The sequence below is a fragment of the Crocodylus siamensis genome, chromosome 14 (genome assembly GCF_052110815.1).
Source record: "Crocodylus siamensis isolate JL-2025a chromosome 14, ASM5211081v1, whole genome shotgun sequence".
Taxonomy (NCBI): domain Eukaryota; kingdom Metazoa; phylum Chordata; order Crocodylia; family Crocodylidae; genus Crocodylus; species Crocodylus siamensis.
This window is the reverse complement of record NC_143408.1, coordinates 11,768,411-11,786,642: the sequence shown is the minus strand read 5'-3', so window position 1 is coordinate 11,786,642 and position 18,232 is coordinate 11,768,411. Positions and strand designations below refer to the sequence as shown.

The 18,232-nt window shown below is 44.3% G+C and overlaps 1 protein-coding gene across 5 annotated transcripts in view; it reads right to left on the bottom strand.

The window, feature by feature from the left end:
- Positions 1-18,232, bottom strand: part of RANBP3 (RAN binding protein 3) — a 127,444-nt gene that overhangs the window by 86,087 nt on the left and 23,125 nt on the right. For 3 of the 5 annotated variants that reach the window (XM_090027098.1, XM_090027099.1, XM_090027100.1), the window contains one exon: positions 9,868-10,071. The exons of the other annotated variants lie outside the window; for them this stretch is intronic. In XM_090027098.1, coding sequence (XP_089883224.1) covers positions 9,868-10,071 — 204 coding nt within the window. The remainder of the gene's footprint in view (positions 1-9,867; positions 10,072-18,232) is intronic. 5 annotated transcript variants of the gene reach the window in all.

Sequence of the window (18,232 nt, the reverse complement as noted above, 5' to 3'; positions counted from 1 at the left end):
AGTTTAAAACTAGTTTAAAACCCATTTTCATTTAGACCCGATATAGATTTTCAGCTTGGTTACTTGACATGTTCCCCTTGTTCATTCATAATGCATTAATAGGGAAGAAAATGCTTGAAAAACCCAGGGGGGGAGTCCCCCTCTTTTATATATAAAGCAACACAAAAGCAGGTGGATAACATTCTTTCAGGTATAGGCATCTCTCCACTAGTAACTTTGTAATTAACTTTTGAAAGTGGCTGCTATGTTGTAACCTCATATATACAATCAGGAGAGGTAGTTAAACCATGTTAGTCTGAAGACAGACAAAAGATAGGGCAGCGTATCTTGGGGTGGTACTGGTTAGTCATTATGCAACTCTGAACAGCCGTTTTCACATGAGATAATAGAATGTAGCGTGGATTAAAGGTTTCAGCATAATACAATTCAGATGACAGAACAGTCCTTTTCATATTATTTATACAAATTACTCCAAACAAACACCAACTAAGGTCCCCCCTGCCACATGTTATGCATGAAGAGCATCAACACTAAGAGGACTGATCACTGATAAGCCATCCATGGAGAAAGAGTAGAACCACATACATCAGATGCCTTTAAAATGTTACATCAGAGCTATCAACCCATAGGCCTAATCCAATCCACAAACCCATTTCCTCCAGCCCCTGCTGTCACCTGCCACTTGCTCCCACTGCCCAGAGGGTCATATAAGGCCGTTATGACCTTCTAGCATGGACTTCCTCCACAATCTAGGCTGATAATTTCTGCACCAAGCCCATACTTTCTTTTTGAACTATATAGTATAAGCTATCTTGAATAAAGGGTTTCAAAAGACTGAGTATCCACTAAATCTCTTGGCAAGTTTCCCAGTAAGTAAGCATATTTTTTTTAAACAGCAAAATGGAACATGTATGCCAACTTTTTTTATGAGCTACCTGGAAAAAGAATTTACTCAAGGACTGTACCATCAAACCCTTGTTATACATAAGGTATATTGATGACATCTTAAATCAAAGATTGTAGGTTTTCAGTGTAAGTGATGGAGTTCCACCAGAAATTCAACAATTATCATGCCTCCATCCGACTCTCTCTCGAATACTCCAGCACCAAGTCTCCTTTTTAAGACATGATGAACAATATCCAGAAAGGTAAAATGCATACCATATTATACAAGAAACCCACAGACCAACATACATATCTGCACAGAATCAGCAATCACCCTAAACACACCAAAAAAGCTGTGATATACAGCCAAGCCCCCAGATACCACCACATTTACACTGAGGAGAACACCCAGGATTGCCACCTCACCAATCATAAAAAAGGCTTTCACCCAGCAAGGAGAGGGAGAGAGAGCGCGGGGTGGGGGGAGGAGAGAAAGAGAGAGAGAAAGATCACATGTTTGAAAGAGCCACCCGGATACGACATGAAGAACTGCTACAGTACAAAAGAAACCCCCCCACAAATTGCACACTGCTGGTTATGACATTTCACCCCTCCCCCAAACCCGTAAGGAAAATCCTCAAACCCTTGCAACCCATACTAGAAAGAAACCCTGTTCTTAAAGAGATCTTCCCAGAACCACCCATCCTACCTTTCAAACAAGCACCAAACCTCGCTAACCTCATCACCAGAAGCAAGCTTCCTCAGACCCAGAAAACACCAAATGGATCCAGACCATGCCATGACAAGAAATACAAAACCTGCCAACACATCACCACCACCCCCACAATTACTACACCCCACAACAGAGCCATCAGCATTCCCAAATCTTACAGCTGCACCTCCAGAAAGGTAATATATCTCATCCAATGCACCAAATGCCCTCATGGAAGATAGACAGGAGAGACCAAACAGCAACCGCACACCAGAATGAATGCACACCAGAAATCTATCAGAGACAAGAACACCCAACTACGTGTGGGGCCACACTCGTCACAGCACAATCACTCTCTCCCCAATCTCTCAGTTCTAATCCTCAAAGGGAACTTACAAAACACTTGTCAGAGACGAGCATATTAAACTTCACTTTATCAACCTCCTGGATACTAAAAATCATGAACTAAATGTAGACATTGGATTTATGACACATTATGACCTGCCTGACATCCGACTCCCCAGGTACCTCTCCACTGTTTAACTGCTACACTCATCCCCCTTCTCCCCCGACACCCAGCCCATCTCTCACCCACTGACTCCCCAATTTACATCTTCACTGACTGCCCATGCTGCATGCATACCAGCCCAGCCACTGGCTTCTTTACCATTTATTCCATCCAGGAACAGCGCACTCCAACTGCAGAGAGTTCTGCAGCACAACAAAGGGTTTTTAAACCCAAAAGCTTGTAAAACAATTTTTTCCAACTATTTAAGTTGGTCTAATAAAAGATATCAGATTCACCCAAAGAACCAAGGATGTACATGCACACACAACCTATTTCGCATAATTGTATGTTTAATTTCAACCTTCAATAATTGGATTTCATACCTTTTTCCGTTAGACTGAAGAACCCTCTACTATGAAAGACACTTTAGCCTATAGGTCCTTGCAGACCACAAATCAAACAAGATCCTAAATCTTTTCTATTAGGGACAGACATTCAAAATGCCCAAGCCTGAATTGATTCAAATCTTTGCAGGTTAGTCTAACAAGAGGACAGACATTCCCTTCTCATTCTGGAAATGCAGGCATGTGCCTACAGTGGCTCAGGACAGAAGCCTGGGGAGGCCAGAATAGCTCCTCTCTTCCACAGGAAAGCAAAGGTGCAGCAGGGCATACACAGCCAGGCCCGAGTAAGACTGAGGAGGGGTTTAAACCAAGTGGGCCCAGGTAAAGTACTGCCCAGCCAGCTGCCAGCCACATGCACTGGGCTGCAGTTGCTGACAGGGTAAGCAGCCCGGATACACTCACTCCCTTTCACTAACCTGCACCAGCCAGAGGCAGCCCCACCCTCGTGGCCAGGCCCAGCCCAACCATGCAGCTGCCTTGGCCAGGGCTGAGCAAGGCCAACTCAGGGACATAGGGGCAAGACCACCCCCCCAGCGGCTGTGGCTCTGTTACAGCTGCTCCCTGTGCCCCAGCTGGGCTGGGCCAGAAAGTGCTGCACATAGATCCCCGCCCCCCCCAGTGGCAGCCAGGGAGGAGGACGAAGAGGGGAAAGAGTCCCCCCCCAGCACTGAACAGGGCCCACCCCACCCCATGGGGAAGCGGGGGAGGGAGATGGAAAACATCCCCCTCTGAGGCTGGGCAGCCTTGAATGGAGCCCCCCTCCCCACCCTGTAGTGGCAGGGGAAGAGCCGGGGGGGGGGGGGGGGGGGGGGGGCGCTCTATGTGAGGCTGTCCAACCCCAGCCCCAAAAGGGTACTCTTCTTCCCCCTGCTCCTCCATCCCTTGCCGGGTGGGGGCTTTAGCCTGGCTAGGGTGCAGGGAGCAGCTGTAACTGAGCCGCAGCCACAGGAGGTAAAGAGAGAAAAAAAGAGTCCCCTCCAGGGGCCAGGCCAGGCAGACTCTCATAGAGCGTCCCTCCCCCGCACCCCCCAGCCCCACAGTACCAGGGGTGGAAGGGGAGGAGGAGGAGGAGGAGGAGTGTCCCTCCAGTGCCACACAGAGCCCACCCTCCCCACCCTGGGAGAAGGTGGAAAGAGTCTCCCCCCAGCATGAAACAAAGCCCTCCTCCCTGCAGGACAAGCATTCCAGCATGAACCTATTAAAGTGAAGTGGGCAGGGAGAAGGGTCAATTCATAGATTTTTATAGATCTCAGGGTCCGAAAGGACCTGTTACATCATTGAGTCTGACCCCCTGCCCTAGGCAGCAAAGAGTGCTGGGGTTAGATGACCCCAGCCAGGTGTTTGTCTAATCTCCTCTTAAATACCTCCGAGGAAGGGGACAGCACCACCTCCCTTGGAAGCCCATTCCATATTTTGGCAACCCTTACTGTAAAGAATTTTTTCCTGATGTCAAGTCTAAATTTGCTCTCCTTCAGTTTGTGACCATTGTTTCTAGTTACCCCATGGGGGCCCTGGTAAACATCATATCCTTTATTTCCTGCTGCCCCCGCTCCCAAATGAGTTTGTAAACAGCCACAAGATCTCCTCTCAGCCTTTTCTTGCAGAGGCTGAAGAGATTCAGGTCCCTCAAATCGGTCCTCGTACGGTTTTTTTCTACAGGCCTTTAACCAAATGGGTGGCCCTCCTCTGAACACTTTCCAGGCTATCTACATCCCTCCTGAAGTGCAGCACCCAAAACTGGATACAGTATTCCAGCTGTGGCCTGACCAATGCCACATAGAGGGGAAGCATCACCTCCTTAGACCTGTTTGTGATACACCTGCTAATGAATGATAGACTGTGGTTAGCTTTACTTCATCACATTGGCAACTTATGTTCGTTTTGGAGTCGACTACGACCGAGATCCCTTTCTGCTGCTGTGCTACTCAGTATGGTACCTCCCAGGCTACTGGACTGTTGACCCCTCCGTCCTTTATGCCCTGCAGCCAGGGTCTGCCAGCCCCAGACGAAGAGAGGAAGGAAAAAAGAATTAACCCCCTCTCTGGCTAGCATGTCCCCGTTAAGGCAAAGTGGGTAGTGTCTTGCCATGTCCCAAATCTGCTCTGGCTAGAGCCCTACTCTGGATAGAGCGCACAGAAGTGGGACCAGCCCTACTCTGGAACAGAGCGCAGAGCCCCACCCACAGAACATGCTGGAGGAACCTGGTTCAGCTTAAAATCGGGAATGGGTCTGGGACGGACATTGCATAAACTGATTTGAGCCAGATCGGTTAAGTGCGATTCAACCAAGTTTACCTCAAACCAGTTTCGGCCATTTTGAAACTGGTTCATGTGCACTGAATGTCTGTTCTGTTACAGGTTTAAACCAGTTTGTGTGTAATGTCTGTCCCTAGCCCTCGTGGATCGTCTAAATACTGAGCTTAAACTCTCTACAGGGCATTTTCCTTACAAACATCAAATAACTTTTGAAGGATGTACTGCAGATCAAAATCTCTATCCCAGCAACACTACTGGAATCTAATCCAAATTTTAGAGCACATTAAACAAGCCTATTTATTGTTTAAACTCTGCTCAAACATTTGAATTACCTTGACCTCCTTAACCTCAGATCAATATCCAGGCTATTGCATGTACTCTGTGACAAGAAGAAATTGAGTTATGCAGCCCTCTAGAAACTACATTCATTTTGTTTAAAACAAGTGAATGGTATTCAGTTGAATTTATTTTTGCATACTTTCAGTACCCTCCAGGACTCTCTATTAGCAATACAACATTGTAGTAAGCATTAGGGAGAAGCTGGAGGGTTTTATAAAAGTGCCTATGGGGTGGAAGATGCTTCTAGAGAGGTGTGAAATAACTCAGAAACGTGGAATTAAAAGAATGTTTTACAATAATTATCAGAAGTTTAAGTTAGCAGTGCTGACATTTAAATCAAAGTCTATGGTTAAGTTCCTTGCAGCTGTAGGCAACAACACTTTATTGCTTTATGTAGCATTAAGTTAGCTTGGTTTGCTTCACAACGGCCAGGAGCTTCTTTTTTTAAGCTATGATAATGAAACAAGTCTCTGGCAAAAAGGATGTGCCTCATGACAAAACTACACCGGCAGAATTCTAGGTCATGGTGTTTCAAGGGACTGCCAGAGGAAAGAATATCTGACTTATATTAGTAGAGGTCCACATCGTAAATTGGCACTGAAAAAAGGAAAATTGACATTACTGGCCATCAGCTTTTTTTGGCTGATGTGGCCAATAATGTTGCCAACAAATGCCACGTGCACGTGCAGCTGCAGCATGCACACAGCCACCCAGTAGCTTGGAGAGCAGGGTCCCGCTGATAAGTCTTTGCGTGGGGGGGAAGTAGAGGCAGATTGAGGTCCCTGCGGTGAGGAAGGGAATGGGGCTGGGGCAGACACTGCCCAGCTCGGGCAGGGCACAGGGCTATCTGTGCATGGGGCAAGGGTGGGTTGCCACTGCAGGTAGAACTGGGATCTTCCCAGTAGGGGGGCTGGGGCTGCACTCAGGCAGGCTACGGCTACCCCAAAATTCACCACAGCCCCCTCCCAGTGCTGCCACAGCCCTCCCAGCACAGCCCCAGCCCAAACCCCCCCCCCCCGGAAGAACCTGGCACTGGCCCCAGCCTGCAGCAGCAACCCACCCACATACAAATCTGGGGGAACATACCCCCATGGCACATAGTGGTGCACATAGTAGTGGGAGAAGCCCCCCCACCCACAGTGAGGGAGGAAGTGGGGTTGGGGCAGGAGCACTGATCTCTGCTCTCCCCACCCCGACACCCATTCCCTCCCCAAAAACAGACTAACCAGGCAGATACTGCTTTCCAAGCTGCTGGGCTACATATTGGCAATCGGACCGGTATCGGCCAATATGGCTTGTTAATAAAAATCGGCCAAAAAAATCTTTATCAGTGCACCCCTACCGATTAGAAAAATCAAAAGTGCGATCTTGGACTTAAAATTGGGCCACTTGCTTGATGTCTGCAACCTTCTATCCTTTTCCTCCTCCACAGATTCCTACTGACCATCTCCGTCCACTACACTTCCTAAATTCTCTCTCTCAAACCAGCAGCCCACATTCTTCCGAATACAGCATGGGTGCCACCCAGAACTTTAACTGCACTTTGCTACTGCACAGGAAACAGAAGCAGCAGCAAAGGCACTAGCCTGCCTCCCGTTTATAAACTAAACTGACTTACAGACACTGAATTTTGCACTCACGCAATTATTCCCTTCATAAATCATGACGGTAAGGGATTTTTCAGGACTCAAGAGTTACCCAAAACACTTTGGAGCATGCATCTTAATCTGTGTTTTGCAAAGTAAACATTTTTATATCACAGTCAGAAAAGTAGGAATGGAAGAGATGTAAGGGTGAAACTCATTTAAAACAAAACAAAAACAACCAAAACCAAACTTAAAGGAAGCCAGGATTCTTGGTCAGCAAAGAACCGTGGCAATTCAATTTCTCTCTATTCATATCTTTGAAATAAAATGTAAAGAAGATTCTACAGCCAATAAGATGGGAGCCAAGCTCTTTCCTTGGGAAGAACAATACTTTTTTCCCCCTTTAGTTTCAGAGACCAAACTGTAGTAAACTGAACTAAGAGCCTATATTTCACACATGCGCACATACACAGTTCATTAGCCCTTTCAGCTCATCCATCTGTTCAGTTCTTCTTTATTAGTCTGGCCTGACAAAGCCAAATTCATGCATTTACAGTGCAGTACTTAGCTCTAAGACCTCTAGGATCAAGTATAATCTACTGTGAATGCAGGTGACTATGTCAATAAGTTTATGAATAGGATAAGTTATTCTTCTGTGGCTACTGCTGAAAAGCTGTTCCAAAAACTTCAGTTCTCCAATGATCAGAAAAGTGTTTGGAAGGGCCATAAAAAGGAGGCAAATTACAACATGCCTCAGTATAACTAATTCCTTCAGTATAACAGGGGGTGGCCGTCAGGGACCAAACAGTCTCTAGTTGTGCCAAGGGTTAACCTTGCAAACAGTGGATATAGCTTGACGTCATCTAGACAGGAACTATTAATGCTGAATTATCATCACTACTTATAACATCTACAAGTCAAAATTTAGAGCTTAATCCAGACTGATAAACAAGGTGCCTAAACAAAAAACAAATCCAGAATATTCCCCATCACAAGTCACTAGGCAGCTGAATTCACTTAGCACCTATATTTTTTGGACAGCAGAGATCTTTAAGCACCTAGATTTAAAAACATCCTTACATGCATGACACCAGGTAGTCTGGGGCACAAGATGCTTACATGTCTACCTCCCCCACCACACAACCACCAAGTCCACTGAAATGCAGACACCAGGCAGAATGGTGCCTAAACTCTGCCTGCCTCCCCCAGAAGTCCCTCGGTAGGTGCATGTCTAAACACATTGACAACACTGAATTCAGTACAAAATACAGCAGTCACTCACTTTTACTCAGATGCAGCCAGAACAAAAGAAGGCAACACCTTTATGTGCAATAAACTGGCGAGTAAAGCACTTGCGCAGGAAGCGGGAGACCTGAGTTATGGCCCTTTTCCCAGGATCTTTTTTGTCCAACGACCAAAGTAAAAATCGAAGAACCAAAGGAGCAGGGACTAGAACACAGGTCTCCCCACTTCCAGCTCTGTCCCTAACCAGGAGAGGGAATTGATCTTGGTCTGCTTCCAGACCCGTGATTCCTCCATTCCAAGTTTGCACAGTAGTCCAGCTTCAACAAGAGGCTTAGAAGTTTCCTATAGCCAGAGGGTTCTATAGCCTGGAAGTAAAGGCACTTTTCTGGGAACTGGGAGATTATGGATGAACCTCCTGAGAGAAACAAGGGCAAGACGCCTACGTCTTCCACCTCCAAGAAATTTTATATAAAAGGTCAGCAACAGCATTATGTGCCTCTATTGGCTCTTAAATTTTCAGGGGATGGAAGCACAAAGTATAGCCTTAATCCAAGTACACTCGAGCAAGAACAGGAATTTAGTTTCATATTAGCTTATTCCAAGAGACTCCCTGCTCAGCATATGAGCCCTCTGAACTGTCCTCTGGGGACACGCACTCTCCCTAATGACTGGAGAAGGCATCCGTTTCCTTGAATTATCCTACTGTGGTCAGGCATTTAAGTTTTCAGGTGTTGTGACACCCATGTTGGAGGAGGTGCCTAAAACTGCCTCACCAGATCTTTACTAGGATTGCTGGTAAGTAATCTGGACGATGAGTACTGTCCTGAAGATCCAGTGGAATCAGCAATATAATATTCTCTCAAAAGACACATTACAGAACTTCTAGCTTTTGCTTCAAAATGCCTAGAAAAATGCAAATAGTCCTTTTCTAGGAAATTAGGATATCTAGAAATATTTGCCAGCACATACTTAAAGACTTTACATTTTAAAAGGTCTACTAAAAACTTTTCCCAGCCACTTTATAAATGATAGTGTGTGGATACCAGCTTCCATCAGCCAGTGGTGATACTTGGTGGCTACAACTGAGAAAACATACACCTTCTGAAAGCTTAAGTGCTTTCACAGATGAACATTTTTAATATGCTTAAAGACAGAAAAATCTTCTAAAGTAGGATTTAAGTTTTGTCCATGAGGAGACTTCAACACTGAGTACTACGTTATAATAGCTCTACAAAAACCACCTGGCAGCACTAGTTTATCTGTTCCATCTTCAAAAAATAAATACTCTCATGACACAATATTTGGATTTTTAGGTAACAAACAAAGCTTTAAGAAATCCAAAAGGAATCAATTTAGATAGCTGGGTTTTTTTAATTTGATAAAGTTGAAAGCAACATTTTACTTCTACTAATTAAGGAATTCCTCCTGCTTTTTAAATAGTGCTCCAAAGCACTATGAAGTGACGTGAAAAATTCCTCTGCATCCAGTGGAAAGAACACTCTCCCTATTCCTACTTCATTGCACTGGAGGATCATGATCAAGATTTAAAAAAAAAAAAAAAAAAGAATTCTGTTCCTATATATTTTAAAAATTCTTTCATTACTTCCCTCCCCTATTTTATCACTTTCTGGTTAAAGAAAATTCCTTCTTGTAAGAAACCGTGAAACCAACTTTTTTTAGCCTATGAACAGACTAAGTTTAAGTAAATTACAAAGATGGTAAAATCTTCCTCACTATAAAGGCCCACATCTGAACAAATACCATTTTTATTATTTAAACAACTGTCTTTGGAGGGAGTAGTACAGAGCTGGAAGAACTGTCAGATGTTCCACTGCCTCAAGTTAACAGCAAATCACTTAAATCCTTCAGGGGAAGACTGCTTTTTTTAATTAACCCCCTCAGCAGCAGAAGTACTTGGTAGGTTCACACTTACCCCTGCCAGTTCTTGTTGAATAGGAGCAAGCTGGGCTTCAGAAGCAGGAATCAAAGTAGCACTGACTGAGGCAACAGTGGGAGCAGGAAGCTCAAAGTCGCGCTCACCAGCTGGTTCTGTGTGACCCAGACCACGGTGGGGGGACTCAGCCTCTCCCTGTGGGTCCTCTCCTGAATCCGACAAACCTTTTTGCTCTGCAGAGGACTGGGAGCAAAAAAGACAATGTCCCTTCAATGCAAGGATGCAACACGATGGAGCAACTGTCCTAGTGAAAGGATGTACTGACCCTTTTTTCAAAATTTCACCATTTTCATAGTCTGAGAAAAGGAATTGCTCCATGTTGGCACACTAATGAAAACAGGTTAAAATAACCTGAAATTTGATTATCCACCTTTAAATAAGCATCAGATGAAGCAAATAAAAAAAGGCAAAGTGCCAATGCCTCCTAACCAAAACACTTCTGCTAGCTGTAATTGTCCAAGGACTTTGGCATTTAGTTCTTTCCACTTTTAAGCCTTGGCCAACACATCTTAGTTGTCTCAATTTTTCTTACCCACTGGGATCAAAGGTGACAGAACCAGCAAGGAGACAACTGCTGGAAATAATGGACTATTTCACTGTTGTGGCTGTCATACATTTAAAAAGCCTAGTAAACTGCACACTTTGGCTGTAACACACAGATGATGAATATATTGCAATTCACACAAGATGATATTATTTATGTTTGTGCGTCGATAAATTTTTGTAAAGCAGTAATTTTTTTTTTTAAAAACACAATTTTTTTTTTTAAATTATGCCACAAGGTTTAGGAGCTCCAAGATTTACCCATTCTGCCACGGACTCCCTTGTAAACACATCAATCAAAATCACAGAATCTACTGCATCTCAGTTCCCCCACATGTAGAAGCAAGATCAACATTACCCTTATTCATTGGTATTTGAGGAGGACACCGCATCTCAAATATCTACTGACCATAAGGTTCAATGGCGATTTAGAACATAAGTATGCAAAGATTCAGTATGCTTTATGAAGTCATTTTTTCTGGTGATCTGCAGTATGAAGTGTTTTGAGAAGCAAGCTATGAAGAGACTGAGATCACTTTAGGGGGAAATCAGTGACTGGATCACTCTTAGAAAGTAATCTATAAAAACAAGATGAGTTGAGTAGGGGTTCACTGATAGAGATTTGGGGGGCTGATACTAATGGCCTATTTTAAAAAGGAGGAATATCAGCTGATACTGATCCGATTTCCGATACAGCTGAAAGCAGATGCTAAGTCTGTTGTGGTGAAAGGGGAGGGAAGGAGCATGGAGGGTGCAGATCAACACCCCCCACAGTGAGGGAGGGACTGGGGCTGGGGTAGGCACTAGCCATCCAGGGTGGGGTAGACTAGGGCAGAGCTGCAGCTCATCTGGGAGACACAGGAGCGGGGAGCAGGTTACTCCAACTGCTTGTCCAGGAGGGCCAGGCAGGCTGCAGTGTTGCACTTGGGGCAAGCAGCAGCTGTGCTGGGAAGGGGGCTACAGGGGAGGGCTCCAGCCACCCCAAATTTTGCTCTAGCCCCCATAGCCCTCTCCCAGCACCACCACTGCCCACCCCAAAAGTAGCACAGCACAGCCCCCAACCCAAGCCTACAGCTGCAGCCCACTCTGCCCCACGCAGATCCAGGGGTGTGCTCCCTCTCATGTGGCCTCTCCCACACAAGCAGCAGGAGCGGCCAAACGAGCAGCACACAGCGGCAGGAGCCACTTCCCACCCCCCAGAAAAGCTATGGCTCCATCCCATGCCCACCCTACCCCAGTTAGGCAATGCCTACCCCAGTCCCACTCCCTTCCTCACTGCAGAGGGCATTGATCTCCCCCTCCAACTTCCTTTCCCCTCCCCTTTCACTACAGACTTACCAGCTGCACACAGTTCTCCAAGCTGCTGGACTGTGTTCCTCACTGCCTGCGTGCTACACCGCAGCTACATGCACGCACAGGCACTTATTGGCCAAATTATCAGCCACATCAGGTCGATTTCCAATACAGTCAATTTTCTTTATAAATCAGTGCCAATCCAATATCAGAACAATGTATCAATATACCTCTAGTTTTGAGAGCCAAGGTGCATCTGATAAGTAACAGCTACCCCCATATATGCGGCTTAAATAGCACCCTTCTTCATTAAGGATCCAAAGCTTTTCACAATCGTCATAAACAATATACCATCGTTTCATTCACTACTGACATGCAGCTACCTCTGCAGTGAAACAAGAGCACTGTTTAATAAACAGAGAGCAACATTAAATGAAGACAATACACCTAGTTAAAAACTACAGAATTTACTTTAGGCAAACTTTAGTTACCCATGATGAAGAGCAAGAATTTGCTTTAGTGAAGAATAATTAAAATAATTAATAACTAAGTGGACAAAACTTCTATGTTAACGTTTTATCTGAAAAAATTATGCTTTTTTCACTAATGTTCAGAATGCTGGGTTTTCAGGTTTTAAAAATAAAAGCGCTTTAAAGGTATAAATGCTACTGAATCCAAACACCAAATCAAAATAAATCAAGTGTGAAAAACAACAATTGGAAAAGCACTTTTCCTACAATCAAACACACCACATAATACCAGTATTTTGCTGCCCTTCTTTCCTTTTCCCCCCTTCTACCCCTCCCCCCACACAGACCCAGGCCTTGCAAAGCCATTGTTCCCCTTCACAGCTATTTAGCACATGCTAAATGCAAATGCAGAACATATGAACACCTGATGGCACTGCCTCAGCACTTGGAGGGGCAAGAACATTGGAGGCTATTTCTAAATCATATAAACCATAACCATGAAGATAAAAGTGATAGACAAGACTGAGTCTCAAAACAAAATGTCAGATGTCCAGCCACTACCAAAAACAAGAGCCAACAATTACCTCCTGATTCCTCTCACCCTCCCCCACTTTCAGCTATACCCTTTATAGTACACATCACCAGTATCATATGTTGAACTACCATTTCAAACAGTCACTGAAAATATTTTACGAGTTATGAAAGATAACTTACTAAACAAGAGCTCCCAATGCAGGAGTCAGAAAGATCAATATGATGCCTAGTTACATTACTAGAAGACCTTAAAGTGCGCCTGGACAGGCGATGTTATCTTTGAATCTCTCTCAACAAGACATGGATCATAACAGGCAATATCACTGGATGCTTAACCAAGTAAATACTGCATAAGAACAGCAAAGGGGCAGTCACTCTGCATGCAGCATTTTTAAATCATTTCTGAAAGTGCATCTCAAACGGTGGTGTCCATGCACTGAGAGAGAAACTTAATAAGGTGTTAAGAGAGTTTTAAGAATAATTAGAGGACTGGAAAAATTATCTTACAAAACTAAAGCAGCTGAAATGCTGGTCAGACCAATGATCCATCCAGCCTAGTATGCTTTCCTTCTAAAGCATCTGTTCCTGCCACAGCATCAAGCCAAGTAAATCTAGAGCTGGGGTTGTCAACCGGGGGCACGCAGGAAGGCCCTAAGAGGTATATGCGGGCAGGCGGGGACACAGTGCTGCCACCCCCCAACCTGCACTGCCGCATCCCAGGACCGGGGCCTGGGGGGTGGCAAGGGCAGCGGTACCCCTTTGCAGGCTGCACAGACACCACCTGCCCAGCCACAGCAGGGGGGTGGGGTGGGTGGGGTGGTTGCATGCCACCCCCAGTCTGTGTCCAGCCATGCACTCCTCCTCCCAGCTCCACATCCAGCCACCAGGGGTACACTTAATAGATTACGCACCTTCGACTTTTTTTTGAGTAGAGTAAACCATGTCTTTTGGTCATTACCCTCCCTGGCATCCGCTATCATTGGTTCAGAGGTACCAGAGGAAACATCTCCAATTGCTCTGTTTAAACAGCTATTAATAGATCCATCAGCTGTGAATTTGGCCATTCTCTTTTTGAATTGGGCTATACTATCTGCCTCTACAACCTCCTAAGACAATGGCTTCCACAAGTTATTATATTTGCCTGAACCCAAGACAACCCTGAATTTAAGATAACCCCCCAATAAATAACAATAATAAATCTATACATGGAAAATTTATATAATCTAATTACTGGGGGGAGGGGTCATCTTGAATTCATCCTCACCACCACTGCAGCAGGAAAAGCAGTTTGTTCCCTTCCACCTGCCCAGTCCCATCTACTGCACCCCACACTTACCCTCCCCCTGTGCCTGCCTGCTGCCTTCCGCTTCTCCCTGCACCACTTCTGCCTCCCCACACCCTTACCCTTGCTTCAGGACTGGCAGGCTCCATGACCACCACAGCCTGCAGCACAGAGCATGCCCCCAGCCCAGGCCATTGCAGAGATGCAGGGCCAGCATCACTGCCACAGGGCCAGGCTGGAGTCATGCTCCATGCTGCAGGATGAAGCCTGCTGGCACCACAGTAAAAGCAAGCAGGGTGGGGTAGGGGCTGAAGAGACAAGGGATACAGAGGCTGCTGCTTCCCCCTTCTCATGGCTTTGTACTCTATTCCAAGACAAGGGGCTTCCCCCCTACCTGGCTCTACCACGTAGCATGTGGAGGAAAAAAAACCTTCCCTTGGAATCAAGTAAATACAGTAACTACACTGTGTAAGTAGTTTTTCCTGTTAGGTTTAAACCCGTTGCCTACTAACTTCAGTGGAACTTGGTGAATAATAGATCCCTGTTCACTTTGTCCATGTTCTTCATGATGTTAGACCTATCAGACTCCTCCTCAGCCTGGTCTTTTCCAAACTGAATTTCCAGGTCATTGGTGTAAGCATTTAACAGAACTGGACCCAGCACAGATCCATGCAGTACCCCATTTCTGACCTCCCTCCATCCTGAAAAGTGATCATCTAGCCCTACCCTTTGCTTCCTATCTTTTAAACAAGAACCTTCCATTCAGTCCTATGGCAACTCAGTTTTTTTAAAAGCCTTTGGTGAGGGACTTTGTCAAAAGCTCTCTGAAAGTCCAGATATATCATGTCAACTGGATCTCCCTTGCCCACATCCTTTTTAACACCCTCAAAAAATCCTGCAGACTGGAGACAGGATTTCCCTTTACAAAAGCTATGCTGACTTCCCCACCAGATTATATTAGTCCATGTGACTGCTGATTTCTTCAACTTCCCAGGGATGGCAGAGAGACTCACCCGTCTATAATTCCCAAAATCATTTCTGAAGCCCTTTCTGAAGATGGACAGATAACACATTTACACCAGAGTAACTGACATTTAAAAAACATAAATCAGTAGATAGCACAGTATAAGCCACCTATTCTATGCAGATACCCCGGGATAGCCAAATCTGGCCCCTTCTGAATCTGGTCCAAGTTACACCTGTCTATGTCCTCAATCTATTTAATTCACCCAAGAGAAGATTTAGAGGTTAACTGATTTCCATCAATAAGCAGCTACATGGCACAAAGATTTCTGACAGCAAAAGACTATAATCAAAACATAATGACAGCAAGAAGCTGAAGCTAGACAGATTAAAAGTAAGACAAATTTTTAACAATAAAAAGGTATGAAAACAACTTGCTTAAGCAAGTTCAAATTCTCCATTTGAAGTTTTTAATTCAAGATCAGATGTCTTTCTGAAAAGAATACTTGATAAAAAGGCTTAAAACAAGAATTACTGGGTGACATTTTATGCCACACATTACTTAAACCATCAAACTATGTGCTGAAGTTCCATTTGGAGCTGAAAATCTATACATTTGATGCAATGCATGCAGGCACCTCCAGAATCTCTACTTCTTTTACAACTTTGCCAAGCTTTTAAAAAAAGCAGAAAAAAAGCATTTGTAGATGGTTTGGGATACAGCCATTCATAGATTTATAGGGTCAAAAGGGACCTCAGCAGATCAAGTGTGATCCCCTGCCCCGGGCAGGAAAGCATACTGAAGTCAGATGACTCCAGCTAAGTGTTTGTCCAGTCTCTCCTGAAATATCTCCAATGCAGGGGAGAGCACCACCTCACTTGGAAGCCCATTCCAGATTCTGGTAACCCTCACGGTAAAGAGATTCTTCCCGACGTATAGTCTAAACCTGCTTTCTTTCTGTCAGTTTGGGGCCATTGTTTCTAGTTACTCTAGTTACTCCAAGGTGTGCCTTAGTAAACAGAGCATCTCCTATTCCTTGCTGCCTGCCCCCCACCCCCCGACAAATCCCCTCTCAGCCTTCTCTGATGGAAGCTAAAGAGATGCAGGTCCCCCTCAACCTCAAAATCAACAAAGTAGTGAGACTAGCTAAGAAAGTAATACCCATTTCACTCTGCTCCTTCTTGGAAAACTTAGGAGAGCAACTGCTGCAGAAGCAAGTAACAGGCAGCCACACAAAAGGAACATCCCTAAAAAAGGTCCCTGAAGGATAGACAGAATGAGAATGCCACCCACCTCTGTCTGAAGACTGGAAGAGAGAGATAGAAGGTATGGGAAAAATGTATGTTTTAGCTCCTTTAAAAGTGAAGATTTTATTCCTTGCAGCAGCTACATACCTTAAAAGGGATATAGTTATGCTAGAAACCACAACCCTAACCAAAAGGTAATGAACTGAAGTTGGGAGGAGAAGTATGCACAAAACTGAACAAGCTCCTTTCCCTTTAAGTTCTGTCCTCTGAGCTACTTGGCTATTAACAATCATTCACCCACCTTTTAATGCAAGAAGGATCCCACAGACAAACCCCTGAAAATAGTTTGGTAGAAATCAGAGTAATTTTGCAATTCCTAAAGCCTGGAAGAAACGGGGACTGGCTTCTCACAAGGAGGCTACATGTTGACCTGTCATCATTTCTTTCCCAGAATTTAAATATTCGTCAGCTTCATGATGATAAATTAAAAGTCCCAACTAGAAAGTACAAGGTATTTTTTCTACACAGCTCACTAGACAAATAAAAACTAGAGTAATTTTTTGGTCTAAGTGATAAAGCTAAAGAAATGCCTTCTGTATATTGGGTAACAAGAATAAAGTGAAGTAATATAATAAGCAAGAGAAAGGGACTTCAAAATCCAAGATCATGAATTCAGCATCTTAAGACATCACCTCATTCTGTGTAACAATGCATTTGTAAAAATAAGATTCTGGCCTTTTAGGTTTGCCCCAGAATCAGGTGCAAGAGACTTAACTGTAAATGAGAATTGTCCTTTACTCAAGAGCATGTATGCATATGTCCTTATGACACAATGCAGCACAGTTCAGCAATACCATACAGTAGAATAGGACCCAGAGGCAATAACTGCATTAATACATGAAGGAAGTGAGGTAATAAGCTCTTATTTTTAGTGCAATGCATCTCTCTCAACAGTGCCCCATAGGTCATAGCCTAAGAGTCTTCTATTGCAATTAGAAGATCTCACTGACATTTGTATGCTTAGGTTTATTTCCATTTAGCTCTAAACTTTACCAAAACTAGTACCAGCTTTAAAAAGATGGAGACATTGTTCTGAATTAAGGCAAGTTTGGAAGAAAAGACATATTGAATCCCACTTCTATATAAAACAGATCTGTGCACTCTGCCAACAGTTTCTTTTGTTTGTTTGTTTCTTTAAACAATTCTCATCTGCCACACCATTTTCAGCAGCATAGAATTTCCCAAATGTAGCATACGTTTAAATCTCTATTAAAGTCAAACATGGCTGAAAAAATTGTTAGCATGTAAACCGGTGGTGCTCAACCTCCAGTCCCCGAGTCAAATCCAGCCCATGAGGCTCTCAGCCAGTGGGAACCCTATAGGCCAGATGACACCCCTGAGCAGTACATGGCACTGACAAGCAGGGTCAGGTTGCAGCTACATCTGGCACTTTGACCCCATATCGCATCCATGGACTGACCTCATGCACAGGATCTGGCCTGTGGACTGGCCTGACACTCATCTGCCTAGAAGGGGCCAGGTTGAACACCAATGCCATAAACACATGGCACACATCTTGATGCACTATTTCCTCCTTCAACACCCGCAAGACAGTCTGAACTAAGAGCTAGAGAAGAACACAAAGCTCTTGAAAACACTTAACAGTGCATCACGAGAGCTTTAAACCTTGACCAAAATTGCAAGACAAACACAAGTGCAAATCGCCACTTACAAAACAGCATTTTGATAATTTTCCTTTTTTTTTTTTTTTTTTTTTTTTTTTTAAAGTATCCAATAAACCCTTGAAGAGTATGAGGCAAAATTCTGATAGATTTTAATAGGAATTCTCCTGAATGCCTCAGTAAAGACTTCAAATTTTGCCACGTGATCAGAAAATCCACTTAACTGGGGAACTACATGAGGAAGCAATTCTAATTAACAGCAAATGCTGTGAACCGCCAATAGCTGTTATTACTGTTAAGGGGAGGCTACTGTAACCAGAACTGGAAAT